The sequence below is a fragment of the Hyperolius riggenbachi genome, chromosome 1, assembly GCF_040937935.1.
Source record: "Hyperolius riggenbachi isolate aHypRig1 chromosome 1, aHypRig1.pri, whole genome shotgun sequence".
Lineage (NCBI taxonomy): Eukaryota > Metazoa > Chordata > Amphibia > Anura > Hyperoliidae > Hyperolius > Hyperolius riggenbachi.
This window is the reverse complement of record NC_090646.1, coordinates 128,611,918-128,627,980: the sequence shown is the minus strand read 5'-3', so window position 1 is coordinate 128,627,980 and position 16,063 is coordinate 128,611,918. Positions and strand designations below refer to the sequence as shown.

Here is a 16,063-nt window from a genome sequence, read left to right as displayed (position 1 = left end):
AGTAAGGAGAGATAATTCACAAGATGTGTTTTCAGAATACACACCATTATCACTAAATCAGACATTTTGATGTCTATTTTCAAATGCCATTCTATTCAACCACATAACTATTTTAGTAGCTAGTTTGCTTGTGCTAGTGGCTGGATAGTGTACTGGTTAAGGGCACTGTCCTTGACATGGGAGACCAGGGTTCAAATCCTGGCTAGGGTCAGTACCTATTCAGTAAGGAGTTCAAGGCAAGACTCCCTAACCCTGCAGGGTGGCCTCTTGAGTGTGCCCTTAGTGGCTGCAGCTCTTGAGCGCTTTGAGTCCAACAGGAGCAAAGCGCTATACAAATGTTTTTTGTCTTTGCATTTGAAGTAACGTATATAACAAGGGCAATAGTGATTTCAACAATGAACTAGAGTGATTTTGCAAGAAGCTAAATCATCTGGTGCCAATTGTGCAGGGGTGTGGCTTGTGTAAGTGGGAGTTAACTCACCCAGGCCGCTGCTTCCCTTACCATGCACTTCACGCTACATTCCATCTTCTGATACTTCCACCTTCACAGTAGAAGTTCCAGTTTAGAAGGGAGAAGTGTCAGAAGATGAAGAGTGGCGTATTAGAAGGAAGGCAGCAGCCTAGGTGAGTTATCCCCTGCTTACACAGCCTATGCCCCCTGTACGTTCTGGGACGATGCCACTTTTTGTGAAATCATCCTTGTTCATCCTTAGTATAAACAATGTTATTTTATTTTTTAAGGTCATTTGAATTGACAAAATTTGAGTTTCTACTGATTACTCATACAACTACTCTTTGGAATTAACACTTAGGAATATGTACACTCTAGTTCATTTTTCACATATTTGGATTACTAGTCTTTGGAATGAACACCTAGGAATATGTACACTATACTTTTTTCATCACATATTTGGATTACAAGTCTTTGGAATTATATATAGTTTCTTTTTTTCCTATATTTAAAACAGTATATTATTGATACCTGTTCCACAATGAAAGCCTTAGATAGCAAAAATCTATTTACTGTGAAACTGAAGACTTTCCTAAATTTAAACAGATTGCTCCAGACAGTGGTAGGTATAAAGCTGCCAGATTTGACGTGGGTAAATATAAGGCCAGTGCCCAACCATTGCATGCAATTCAAAAGCAATTGCTAAAGTAATTTTCAGAGTCATATTTTGCTTTGACGTCCTAAAACATTACCTAGTGCAACTCTTGCAGCCGATGCATCGTAGTTGATCCAGAAAGACACCCAAGACAGAATAGTAATGAGTGTAGATGGCATATAGGTTTGCAAGATGAAATATCCAATGTTTCTTTTAAGTCGGAAGCTCAATGACAGTCGAGGATAAGAACCTGAAAAACGAAGCATACACAGAAAAAAATTATCTTACCACTTTGACACTCATTTCCAAACTACTTTTGTGATGAATTCTTACCGGTGGAGAAGACAACTTTCTTTGATACCATTTTGTAGTCAACAATATCAAACTGGGGCAGCTCAATCTTGTCCACTCCTGTGATTGCTTTATCTCCCCCATTCCAATAGAATTCAATGTCATCCGTTGTGTAGCCATCTATAACAAAACATCATCTTTTAAAGCGTGATAAAACTCTGACATAACATTCAATAAAAATGTGTTTTCCTACTTTTTATTACCCATACAGTTACCATATTTGCTTTTGTGCACAAGTTATATAGTCCATTTACAAATTACAAGTTCCTAAAGTACAGTTTATCTGCTCTGAAAGCTGACACTTTATTCATAGCTTCTGTATCTATATATTAAAATCTTCTAGTGATCATTTCTCAATTGTGTGCATGCCAGAAGCAGACAGAGCTCATTTTCAGTACAGCTAGGAATGTAGCAACAGAGGAATGTAAACAAAAAATAATTGTATCACCTCTTCGTATGTGGATGAGAAGCTGAAGGAGCTTTCCACTGCAGAACAGTGCTGTGTTTAACTGTTTGAATGCTGTTCTGCTACAATTTTTTGTGGTAGTAGGTTTAAGGCTGTAAGTAATCTTTTAGAGCAAAGAAATACTGAGTTTCAGACCACGTTAAAGTGGTATATGTTTTGTGGTCTGTAATACAAGGATTTTAACAAACACTGAAAATAAACATACTATTAACTCATGTATGTTAATTTAGACATTGTTAACATGCATCCTTGTTATAAAAATGTATGTTGTTTTGAGGACAGGACTATAGCCAAATATATGCTTCCTAAAAGCCAAACATCATATATATATATTTTTAAATATTTCTATTTAATTCAAAAAGTATGATCATTTTTTCTGATTGATTGTAACATGTAAAACAATCTGGCTAATGTATCATATACACATTACATTTCTCCCCAATTATGAAAAAAAAAATGATTTAAAACGTGCTTAATTTTCATAAAAATTGATCAGAAAAATGGGAAATTCTACCAGATTTTTTGATTCTTCTGTACAAACATTTTTATTGAATTGCTGTAATATTGGATCATTTTATTGTATTGTGTGCAGCCATCTTAACAGTGACCTGAGGGCCTATTTCTATCACAAGCGGATTCTAGATGCAGAAATGACCCCAATAAATGCCTATGGGCCTATTTCAACTAAACGCAATTCATTGGAGTCTGTTTTCCACAGGCATTCATTGGAGTCCGTTTTCTGCATCCAGGATCCGTGTGTAGTGGGAATAGGCCCTAAGCTAGGGAGAAAGCTCTGATCTGACTCTGTAAGTACTCTCTCACATGAATTTTATGTTTACCGTCAGTTTAGCCTTCTATCTGCTGACCACCGAGCACCTTCTGGCAGCTATGTAATGCAACAGAAACCCCACAAGTGTCATTGCTTGACACATCGTGCAGCAAAAAACCACATCATGTCACGTGGGAGTGCAGCTTCTATCAAAAGCAACTCAATGCCGTCTCTATACTGCCCAAAGCCGAATGCTAGCAAACACTCAGCCAATGCATGTGAGTAGCAGCCAGGCGTACACTCACCACCTTCAGTATTCTGTATGAAAAAAGCCTAAAGAAGTTGTGTACCTTATAAATCTACTGAATCCTGAGACTTTATTTGTATCAGTAGTAATGGTGAATGTGATTGGTGACAGGAACATGGAGGTATTTAATACAGGTAGGTGCCCAATCCCCATGGTGGTCTGATTCTTTCTGGATTTTAGGGTCTAAAAGTGGTGCTGTAACGATCGGTGTCAGCACGCAGAGAGAATCTGATTATTGGTGATCTGCAGTATCACCAAGAATACAGATTATACCTGATTTTTGATGATCTGCAGAATCACCGATAATACAGATATATTACTAACCTCTGGACACCTATGTATATAAGAGTGTTTGGTGTAACAGTAATACTTTGAGGAACACACCTGATGAGCAGGTGATCTTTGGCAGTATAGGCAATACTGCTTTTAGAGAGTACAGGAACCTTCCAGCAGCCTGAGACTCTCCAAGGGGTGGAGTCAGGCTGGAGGTAGGAAGGACCAGAGAGTGAGTGACACCTGAAGGTGTATGTCTCTATCTGATCCGGAGACTATCTCTTAAGGGGAGAGATAGCTCTCGAGGTCGGGCAAGCCAAGTCGGCAACACATGGACAGACAAAGTACAAAGACAGAAGGCTGATTCGGTATCCAAGGCAAGCAGGGTTTGGCAACGGAACATCAGATGTGCAAGGTACCGAATCAGAGATCAGAGGAGTAGTCAAGAAAGCAATAAGTCATAACAGATATCAAACAATGCCTAGTCTGGGTGTGAGGTCCGTGGTCTCTACACCCTTGAACTAGTCTGATGTATAACAAGTTCCCTAGTCTGGGTGTGAGGTCCGTGGTCTCTACACCCTGGAACTAGTCTGATGTATAACAGAATGGTAATACAAGTTCCCTACAAACAACAAAAGGAGACGGTACACCACTGGCTGCAACAAATCTTGTTGTATTCACGAACAAGTGCACACTACATATTACGGAATATTACATCCTTCATCAGGTGATAAAAAAGTTCCCTACTCTGGGTGTGAGGTCCATGGTCTCTACAGCCTGGAACTAGTCTGAAGAATAACAGAATGATAACACAAGTTCCCTAGTCTTGGGTGTGAGGTCCGTGGTCTCTACACCCTGGAACTAGTCTCAAGAATAACAGAATGATAACACAAGTTCCCTAGTCTTGGGTTTGAGGTCCGTGGTCTCTACACCCTGGAACTAGTCTGAAGAATAACAGAATGATAATACAAGTAATCTGGCTCAGTGTGAATTCCCAGGTCCTCCTGGTTCAAACACACCGTTGGATCTGACTAAGGTCTGAGTGCTTCCACGTAGTGTTCACAACGGAGACAACCAGCAACTGAAAAGCAAGCTGTATATATAGTTGCAGGACTCTGTCGTCCCGCCTGAGCCACTCAGCCAATCAGGAGTCCAGCAGGAATCAGCTGATCGGCCTGATCAGCTGATACATCTCCTGCTGGTATAAAGGTCCTGACTTCTGGCGCGCGCGTAGCTCTCCATCCAGGTGCACTAGAGATCCCAGCCGACCCGGACATGTGTTGCTGCGCGGACAAACCGCCGTGCTGGACACGGAATCAGCCGCCTTGCTGTCAGTACACGCGGCGGCTTTTCCGCATTTCCTTACAGGTGCAATTTTTTTTAGTATGCTTTTAGACCCTAAAACCTGGAAAAAAATCCCATCACAGAGAGATCTGCAGCAGCCCCAGCACTCCCTCACCTCCCTGGGATCCAGCGCTGCAGTTCTACCTCCATCCCCGGGTGGTGCTGTAGCCCTATAGTGAAATTGCTGGCTGTAGTCATGATGACAGGTGGCAATCTCACCAGTGGGAAGCAGAGCATCGGAGCAGAGGAAGAAGAATGGCGGCCAACGTCGGGATCCTCCCGGAGGTGAGTAAAAACGCCCGCTGCGAGCATTGCTTTGCATGGACCTCCTGGTGGCTACAACGAGTTCAGCTCAGGGTTAGCACTCATAGCTTGTTTTCTACACCCTAAGCTGGATTTGTGATAACCGCTAAGGAGGTTAAAGTCCACAGGTCCACTTTTGCCTACAATACGAGATTGAGAAAGGGAGTTCCAGCAATAAAAAATTTTTTGTCAATGAAGCAAAGTATAGTTGTTTTACTGAAAGGACCACTATTGCAAAAATCACAAGATTTTAAATGCATGTAAAAGCATACAAATAAGAAGTACATTTCTTTCAGAGTAAAATGAGAGATACATTACTTTTCTCCTATGTTGCCGTCACTTACAGCAGGTAGTACAAATCTGACAGAACCGACAGGTTTTGGACTAGCCCATCTCCTTATGGGGGGTTTTCAGAGTTCTATTTATTTTCAAAAGCACGTAGTGAATGGCAGCTGCAACAACCAACTGCCAAAAAAGTGTGCAACCGGAACGGAGGCAGGCCAGTATCTTTGTATAAATGCTTTTCAGGGAATGTCTTTATAAAGGATAAAAGCCTTGCTGAAAATCCCCCATGAAGAGATGGACTAGTTCAAAACCTGTTGGTTCTGTCAGATTTCCAATACCTACTGTAAGCAACAGGGACATAGAAAAGTAATTTATGCCTCTTTTTGCTCTGGACGAAACCTACTTATTAACATTTTGGTAAAAAATTTTTTTTTGCGATAGTGGTCCTTGACGTTATGGGGGTATTTAATAAAACATTTTACAGATCTTGTCAGGCTCGGTCTTCCTTCCCAGGGTTTCTTGTCCCAATGCACATGAAGCCACTATGAGCAACTCCACAGACACGCTGTAAGTGTATTTAACCACTTCCCCTCGAGTATCTATGTCCCTGCATTGCCCCTACTTCCCCTACCGTGGAATGAGGAACTACGTCCCTTGCTGCTCCGTGCTCCCACTCGCCCCTTGCGCACTTCCATTCATTGATCTAAGTCCCCGGGTGAATGTCCGTGGCCATCAAAGACATGGCGCCATCATTCACAAAAAATGATACTTACACATCCACGTATTACTTCTTGTTTGCGTAGTAATACTATGCATAGGGAAGTTATGCGCACGGACATCTTGTGGCCAAATAGTAAAATTACATTTACAAACATTTTTATTTTTATGAAAATACTTTTTTTTAGATTTAAAATTAACCCCTCACCTCCCACACTCCCCAATAGTTACCCCCCAAAAAATGTTGTAACAAAAAATATACAATTAAAAAAAAAATACATAAATATTTACCGTAATTTAGGGATGGAACTTTTTTAATATGTATGTCAAGAAGGTATATTACTGTTACTTTTTAAATTATGGGCTTGTAATTAGTGATGGACGCAAAACTGAAAAAAATGCACCTTTATTTCCAAATAAAATATTGGCGCCATACATTGTACTAGGGAAAAATTTTAAACATTGCAAAAACTGGGACAAATGGGCAAATTCAATTTTTTTCTTATTATTCCTGTTAAGATGCATTAAAAAAATAAAATACTCCTTAGAAAAAAGTACCCTCCGAAGAAAGCCTAATTGGTGGCAAAAAAAAAAAATAGGCGAATGAATGGAAGGTGCGCTGACAGGTTAAAATTGTTCTGGTTTTTTAAGGGGAAAAACCCTTGGAGGTGAAGTGGTTAAACTGGATGTCAATAAATGTATTCTGAGACAGCAGAGACAGCCTCTCTCCCTATATGCATCGGATTTTACAGATATTATTAACCAGAGCAGGAGACACTATATTTATATACACTTATTGGACTCTTTGGGTCTACCGATTGTAGATATATAGATATGTTAGTGAGATTTTGATATGTACCCCTAGGATTTACTTTAGCAATCATAAGGCCTTATTCATTATTAATAAAGTTGCTTATGTTCAATGATGCAGTGTTTTGTGTGACCGTAATGATTGTTTATTGATTGGAGGATAGCTTGCCTTTTTGCATAAAAGGCACAGGAAGTAAATCATCACATGATAAGTACAGTATATATACTTGTATCAGTTGTCTCACCCGGCATGCAAATTTGCAGCTGCTACTCTTTTTTTTTCCCAATACATTTTTATTGAATTTAAAGCAATAACAGTAACCAACATTTAGGTATAAATTGCATCATGGTTCAATGTACATGACATGTATAAACAGAATGTAAAGGTATTTGCGAACACATAAGTCAAGGATACAGGTCACAAGATCATAACTTACTGTTTTCTACTTCTATGAACCTATACCATACTGTATCTTCGTGGGTATACATATAACAAAGATTCTGATTAAAATATATATATATATATATATATGTAAGACATCAATCTATCATTTAGAAAAGTGTTAATCTTGTTTCCACCACACGGTATATAATGCATAAGGTAACATATTTAAGAAACTAATAAACCAAAAACCAATCTAGGGTATAACAATGCAGAGCTGTGAAAGTAACCGCATCTCTACCTTACCTGCTATTTTCTTGTGGTAAGGGGAGCTGTTGTGGACAGTTTGTCTCATCAGAAGGATCGGGGAAGGGAAGGAGAGTGTAGGGGAGGAACACCAGGGGGAGGTATTATATCCATTTAGTAGAATAGGGAGGTACCACTAACAATCTGTGTTGGTAGGGTATACTTTACATCTCATTATACTAAGGGATAACTAGTATTAGAAGTTGAGATTTCAACAAGAGAATTTACTATTTCTTTCCAATTAATACATTGGGCAGGAGGATATAGTAGGGGGTTGGGATTTAATCAGAGACTGTGTTGGGAACAGTCCCTTTAAATATAACATTACCACAAATAATTATTGCTATGTTCTCAGGATTGAACAGATTGTTGAACATAACTTGTTTCTTGTTCTATATAAAATGAGTAACTTACTTGAACTTCTAATTTATTCATTTTTTATAGATAACCGAAAGAAACAAAAATGTGAAATGAAATCTAATGTTTGGAAATTAAGATGGTAAATCTGTTGTTTCCGAGGCACGTTGGTAATATGCCCCTGACATTAGAGTCGCTCTCATCTGTACATTTGTCTCTGCCATGTGTGCTGATGTATGATGGCATTTTGAACTGCAAGATTGAAGGTGGTAGAAGCGTTGTGTAAGCCGTGGACGGCAATCTGTAACATTGGAGGCACAGATGGCTATCTTGTGTTCCTCTGTCCTCTCTGCCTCGTACTTTCCTCTGGGTGTAACACAACATACCGTTTGTGCATTTGCAGCCCCATGACACTGAAATACCTTCTGTTGTTGGATTGTTTATTTGTTAAGAAAGCAGCCATTTCCTTCTGCTCGTAATAGGGGATACTGCATACTGAAGAATAATTATCACTTAGGATAGAGCATAGATTGTAATCTGGGCAGCCCCCAGGCTCAGAGCAGTAGAAGGTCCCTTTATATTGATCCTCTTCTTTACTGACATTGCTCCAGCAGTCTCAGGAGAGTCTCATTTTTCCGTCTATCACCTTAATATGTAATGAAATGATAGCTGTATAGTGCCTGCTGCTGTTGCAGAACTGTGGCTCATAGTTATGTACTGTATGTAACAACAGTCGCTGGAGATCAGTACAGCTTGCTGTGAGTATTTTAGTTTTCATAATACTTAGAAGCAGCAGTGAAGCCATTTCACCATTTAGTATAGGATCAGTATAGAAGTGACACTGAATCGACAAAAAATATAATGAATTGGTTGTGTAGTACGGATAATTAGTAGAACATTCGTAGCAAAGAAAATAGTGTCATATATTTATTTTCAGGTATATAGCTTTTTTTTATAACATTGCATCATTCTCTAATAATTGTAGTTTCCACAATACACTCAGCATTTTAAATGATTTAACAGAGCAGGCTAGTGACCCTTTGAACTTTTCTCTGCAGAAAAAACATAAACAAAGAAGAAACAATGAGAGACTGTTGAGATAAGAGCTTCAGAAGACAGTGCTGTCCACGACTTTATAAAGTCACAGAGCTCACAGATGCTCTTTTGCATAGATGACAACTGAAGTTTCTTAACTCCTCCTGTACTGGAAACAATATGAGACTAATATATGTGCTAATAATGTTTTTTTTCTTAGCAGTACTACACATACAAATCATTATATCATAAGTTCATTTTCACTTCAGATTCCCTTTAAAGCCACTGCCCAGCTTCATATGTTATTACACTCCCCCCCCCTGCACTCAAACATATTTTACCACTTAAGTACCAGCAGTCTTTGGCCACTTAGGGACCAGAAACGTTCTGGTTCAAAAACAGGGCTCACTGACGTCACACCGCATGGACCCGTCTCTCTCGCCATTTGCACTGCTCTCTTATTGCTGAAATCCACTGGCTCTGCTGTTGGTTTGGCAGCAGAGCTCCATGGGCCAGTCAGAAGCTGATTTATAAGGCTTCTTGCACACTGCAAGCGATTCCGATTCAGATTTCGCTTTTTAATCAGTTTTTACCTCCGATTCAGATTCAGATTTGCAGTGTGCAAGGAGCAAACTGCAAATCTGAATCTGAATCGGAAGTAAAAACAGATTAAAAAGCGGAATCTGAATCTGAATTGCTTGCAGTGTGCAAGAGGCCTTAATTGGTTCCTGACCCTGTGATCACTGTGAGCTAATGTGATTGGCTCACAGTGACCACAAAGTCAGGAGCCAATGAACTCATGGAGCTCTGCTGTCATACAGACAGCAGAGTGAGTGGGCAGCAGCAGGAGAGCGGCATGATTGGTGGTAGCATGCGGCGCGATAATTGAACACTACACCCTGGCAGAGATAAAATGTCCCAAACAGGGCGTACATTTCAATTTCCATGTCCGGAAGCGGTTAACCAAACACTGGTATTTTATTGATTATTGATCCCCTTGTGGGTCTGGTGGCACCGCTGTCCCCTACCATCACCTATCGTCTGGCAAGGTCCTTGCGCGACACACTTGTCCGCAGTCACTTTTTGGGCTCCGTCCCCCCAAAACATTGTAGGATTACAGGTAGTTACATTGGTGGGGGGTGTGATTATTGCCAGTATGTCCAGGTGGGAAGGCAGATAGCGTTACCTGATGGGTAGAGACTGGTGCTATCCCATTTTACAAACTGTAAGATGGAATTGGTGGTACACTTACTGCTTTGCCATTGTGGCGTGTTTTATGTCGGTAAGGCAAAATGTCTCTTCCGCAATCAAATTTATGAACACATGAATAATATAGACAATGGCAAGGTGCAGTCTCCTGTTGCCAGACACTTCTCCCAACACCACAGTACTGTATACAGCAAATGCTATCTTGAGAAATTGACTAACAAGGTTTGCCCAGTGCTGGGCGTAATGGAAAAAACTACGCTTACGGATCATTACGCGTAATTTTACGCTATTACGCATTACGGAATTACGCTTATGGCGTAGACATTCATTTACGGTACATGTCTGTAATTACGCATAGCCCTTACGCAATTACGCGTAAGAATACCGTAATTCAGGTTGTTACGTTATTGGCTTACGCGTAAATTCCTACTAGCAATTAATGCGTAAGGTCATGCTGCCAAGCGGAAAAGTTGACGCATGGATCAATGTTAGGTAGCCGCCGACTTTAAGGGTTAATAGCAAAGCCCTCTTAATTGCTTAGAGCCTCAAATTTGGAGAATATATTAAGGAGATCAGAAGGAATAAGAGGAAAACATTTTTTTTTCAAAAAGACCTTATAGTTTTTGAGAAAATCGATGTTAAAGTTTCAAAGGAAAAATATATACATTTAAAAACCCGCCGACTTTAACGGTTAATAGCAAAGCCTGCTTAAAATTTAGGAACACCAAATTCACAGGGTATATTAAGAGGATCAGTGGGAATAAGAGGAAAATTTTTTTTTTCAAAAAGACCTTATAGTTTTTGAGAAAATCGATTTTTAAGTTTCAAGGGCAAAAATGTCTTTTAAATGCGGAAAATGTCAGTTTTTTTTGCACAGGTAACAATAGTGTTTTATTTTCATAGATTCCCCCAAGTGGGAAGAGTTTTACTTACTTCGTTCTGAGTGTGGGAAATATAAAAAAAAACGACGTGGGGTCCCCCCTCCCAGACCTCTTTAACCCCTTGTCCCCCATGCAGACTGGGATAGCCAGAATGCGGAGCACCGGCCGCGTGTGGCTCCGCACCCTGACTATACCAGCCCGCATGGTCCATGGATTGGGGGGTCTCGGAAGGGGAGGGGCAGCCAAGCTTTCCCCTACCCCTCCGAGCCCTTGTCCAATCCAAGGACAAGGGGCTCTTCTCCACCTCCGATGGGCGGTGGAGGTGGAGGCCGCAATTTCCTGGGGGGGGGTTCATGGTGGCATCTGGGAGTCCCCTTTAAAAAGGGGTCCCCCAGATGCCCACCCCCCCTCCCAGGAGAAATGAGTATAGAGGTACTTGTACCCCTTACCCATTTCCTTTAAGAGTTAAAAGTAAATAAACACACAAACACATAGAAAAAGTATTTTAATTGAACAAAAAACATAACCATGAAAAAAGTCCTTTAATATTCTTAATTAACCATTAATACTTACCTGTCCCTTTAAAAGCCAGTTCCCACGCAATATCCTCGGAAATATACTAATCAGTTACAATGTAACAAAGTTGTTACAATGTAACAACTTTGTTACTTTGTAACTCCACCGCAGCTGACGTCACTCGCCGCTCACCCGCCGGCCGCCGCATACACTAACGCTAAGTCCCCGCCGGCTCCCGCCGTCCACTCCGCCCACACCTGTCACCCATATACATGCTGGCACCCATGGGTGCCAGCATGTATATAGGTGACATGTGGGAGAGGCGGGGAGGGCAGCGAGAGCCGGCGGGACTTAGCGTCCTGCACCCGACAGAGCTCTGAGCTATATAGCTCAGAGCTCTCTAAAGCATCTTTGTATTTGGGCTCCAAGGAGCCCTATTGGTCCTTAGCAGACCAATGGGGTTTCTTCTGATTTGAAGGAACCCCATTGGTCTGCTAAGGACCAATGGGGCTCCTTGGAGCCCAAATACAAAGATGCTTTAGAGAGCTCTGAGCTATATCGCTCAGAGCTCTGTCGGGTGCAGGACGCTAAGTCCCGCCGGCTCTCGCTGCCCTCCCCGCCTCTCCCACATGTCACCTATATACATGCTGGCACCCATGGGTGCCAGCATGTATATGGGTGACAGGTGTGGGCGGAGTGGACGGCGGGAGCCGGCGGGGACTTAGCGTTAGTGTATGCGGCGGGCGGCGGGTGAGCGGCGAGTGACGTCGGCTGCGGTGGAGTTACAAAGTAACAAAGTTGTTACATTGTAACAACTTTGTTACATTGTAACTGATTAGTATATTTCCGAGGATATTGCGTGGGAACTGGCTTTTAAAGGGACAGGTAAGTATTAATGGTTAATTAAGAATATTAAAGGACTTTTTTCGTGGTTATGTTTTTTTGTTCAATTAAAGTACTTTTTCTATGTGTTTGTGTGTTTATTTACTTTTAACTCTTAAAGTAAATGGGTAAGGGGTACAAGTACCTCTATACTCATTTCTCCTGGGAGGGGGGGTGGGCATCTGGGGGACCCCTTTTTAAAGGGGACTCCCAGATGCCACCATGAACCCCCCCCCCCCCAGGAAATTGCGGCCTCCACCTCCACCGCCCATCGGAGGTGGAGAAGAGCCCCTTGTCCTTGGATTGGACAAGGGCTCGGAGGGGTAGGGGAAAGCTTGGCTGCCCCTCCCCTTCCGAGACCCCCCAATCCATGGACCATGCGGGCTGGTATAGTCAGGGTGCGGAGCCCCACGCGGCCGGTGCTCCGCATTCTGGCTATCCCAGTCTGCATGGGGGACAAGGGGTTAAAGAGGTCTGGGAGGGGGGACCCCACGTCGTTTTTTTTTATATTTCCCACACTCAGAACGAAGTAAGTAAAATTCTTCCCACTTGGGGGAATCTATGAAAATAAAACACTATTGTTACCTGTGCAAAAAAAACTGACATTTTCCGCATTTAAAAGACATTTTTGCCCTTGAAACTTAAAAATCGATTTTCTCAAAAACTATAAGGTCTCTTTGAAAAATGTTTTTTTCCTCTTATTCCCACTGATCCCCTTAATATACCCTGTGAATTTGGTGTTCCTAAATTTTAAGCAGGCTTTGCTATTAACCGTTAAAGTCGGCGGGTTTTTAAATGTATATATTTTCCTTTGAAACTTTAACATCGATTTTCTCAAAAACTATAAGGTCTTTTTGAAAACAATTTTTTTTCCTCTTATTCCTTCTGATCTCCTTAATATATTCTCCAAATTTGAGGCTCTTAGCACTTAAGGGGGCTTTGTTATTAACCCTTAAAGTCGGCGGTTTTTTTATATTATACGGGAGCGTAATATTACGCGATTACGGCAGACTGTGTAATTTCAATGGGAGTTTACTGTCTTACGCGTAATTTGTTACGCGTAATAACGTAACCTACGGTCTACGCGTAATTAATTACGCGTAATACCGTAACCTTACACGTAACGCTTACGGTGCATTTGTAGTGAATTACGATGCGTAATTACGCTAATGCGTAATTTCGGCCCAGCACTGGGTTTGCCAGGTGACTTCACATGGTCACCCATACTGGGATCAATTCCATTGTCATCGTTGGAACATAGCAAGCGATAGGCAGCGCTCACAGGCTGCAAATGAAATGAAACCTACAGAGATGTGCAGAGCCCCCTGAGGCTAAATACACACCTTGAATCCAAACCAGATGCAAATTATGTACTAATCACTATTCTAAGTATTTGAATGCAAACTGAATCCCATGGAGGCAGCTTGCCTAAAGTAGGAGGCAGCTAGCCTGGTAGGGAATAATTTGTGCACAATTTATGTTGAAGCTAATGCCCTCCTTTTGCTGTACCTGTTTTTTAATGCAAGGTGTGTAATCTGCCTGTTATTGGAGCTCTGCATACCTGTGCAGGTAGTCAATTCAGGTGCAGCGTCTGTTTGGAAGCGCTGCCATTACCTTCAATTGTAGGAATATAGACAGTGCTCCTGGGCACATTTGCAATTCACTTTTTCTCCTGATTTTTTTTCCTAGGTGTTATTTTATCAACTTGTCAAAAAATGCCTTTTAAGCCACCAGCAATCAAGAAAAAACTTTTTTCACCTACTTTTTGGTACTTTTTCAATTGCAAATTGATAAAACCTATTTTAGGGCCCATTCACACTTGAGCGTTTTGCTTGCGATTTTGGTAAAACGCTCAAACGCTAGCGCTTTTCAAAGCGCTAGGGCAATAAAAGTCTATGGGCCCATTTTCATTTGGTTCGATTTGCGTTAATCACCGCAAATCGCCCAAAAACGCTAAACGCAAATGCATAGCCTGCATCATTTTCAGGCGATTTCACGGCGATTGCGTATTAGTGCTATAGTAGCGCAAAATGCGGTTGCTGAAAAATCACCAGGTGTGAATGGTGATTTTTTTTGGGTGTTAATCGCCAAAACCCGCCAGAGCAAAACGCTAGCAAAATCGCTAGCGTTTTGCGATCAGCAAGTGTGAATGATGAGAAGATTAAAAATAGTCTCCTAGGAGATAAGTCAGGAGAAAAAGGTAATTGCATATGGGCCCTGGGCTCATATGCAATTACCTTTTTCTCCTGACTTATCTCCTAGGAGATTTCTCCAAGGAGATAATTTTTCATTTTCTATTTAAACTATTTTTCTGTATAAATCGTTGGTTATTACGATAAAAAAATGTCAGTTAAATATATCATATAGGAGACACACACTGTGATATTTGAGAAGTGAAATGAAGTTTATTGGATTTACAAAAAGTGTGCAATAATTGTTTAAACAAAATTAGGCAGGTGCATAAATTTAGGCACCACAAAAATGAAATGAAATCAATATTTAGTAGATCCTCCTTTTGCAGAATTTACAGCCTCTAAACGCTTCCTGTAGGTTCCAATGAGATTGGAATTCTGGTTGAAGGTATTTTGGACCATTCCTCTTTACAAAACATCTCTAGTTCATTACAGGTTTGATGGCTTCCGAGCATGGACAGCTCTCTTTAACTCACACCACAGATTTTCAGTTATATTCAGGTCTGGGGACTGAGATAGTCATTCCAGAACATTGTACTTGTTCCTTTGCATGAATGCCTTAGTGGATTTTGAGCAGTGTTTAGGGTTGTTGTCTTGTTGAAAGATCCAGCCCTTGCGCAGCTTCAGCTTTGTCACTGATTTCCTGGACATTGGTCTCCAGAGTCTGCTGATACTGAGTGGAATCCATGCATCCCACAACTTTGACAAGATTCCCAGTCCCTGCATTGGCCACACAGCCCCACAGCATGATGGAACCAGCACCATATTTTACTGTAGGTAGCAGGTGTTTTTCTTGGAATTCTGTGTTGTTTTTCCTCCATGCATAACGCCCCTTGTTTTGCCCAAATAACTCAATTTTAGTTTCATCAGTTCACAGCACCTTATTCCAAAATGAAGTTGGCTTGTCCAAATGTGCTTTAGCATACCTCAAACGGCTCTGTTTGTTCTGTGGGCAGAGAAAAGGCTTCCTCTGCATACAGCATCTCCTTGCGTAAAGTGCACCGAATGGTTGAACGATGCACAGTGACTCCATCTGCAGCAAGATGATGTTGTAGGTCTTTGGAGCTGGTCTGTGGGTTGACTGACTGTTCTCACCATTCGTCGCTTTTTTTTATCTGAGATTTTTCTTGGTCTGCCACTTAAAGTCTTAACTTGAACTGAGCCTGTGGTCTTCCATTTCCTCCATATGTTCCTAACTGTGCAAAACAGACAGCTGAAATCTCTGAGACAGTTTTCTGTATCCTTCCCCTAAACCATAATGGTGAACAATCTTTGTCTTCAGGTCATTTGAGAGTTGTTTTGAGACCCCCCACGTTGCTACTCTTCAGAGTAATTAAAAAGAGGAGAGAAACTTACAATTGACCCCCTTAAATACTCTTTCTTATAATTGGATTCACCTGTGTATGTAGGTCAGGGGTCACTGAGCTTACCAAGCCAATTTGAGTTCCAATAATTAGTTCTAAAGGTTTTGGAATCAATAAAATGCCCAAATGTATGCACCTGCCTAATTTTATTTAAGCAATTATTGTGCACTTTCTGTAAGTGCAATAAACCTTATTTCACTTCTCAAAT

The 16,063-nt window shown here is 41.2% G+C and overlaps 1 protein-coding gene across 1 annotated transcript in view; it reads right to left on the bottom strand.

Moving 5' to 3' along the window:
- GABRB1 (gamma-aminobutyric acid type A receptor subunit beta1) overlaps window positions 1-16,063 on the bottom strand; it is a 633,390-nt gene that overhangs the window by 20,733 nt on the left and 596,594 nt on the right. Inside the window, exons 6-7 of the mRNA XM_068278531.1 lie at window positions 1,440-1,577; window positions 1,204-1,356 (exon numbers count right to left, since the gene is read on the bottom strand). Coding sequence (XP_068134632.1) covers window positions 1,204-1,356; window positions 1,440-1,577 — 291 coding nt within the window. The remainder of the gene's footprint in view (window positions 1-1,203; window positions 1,357-1,439; window positions 1,578-16,063) is intronic.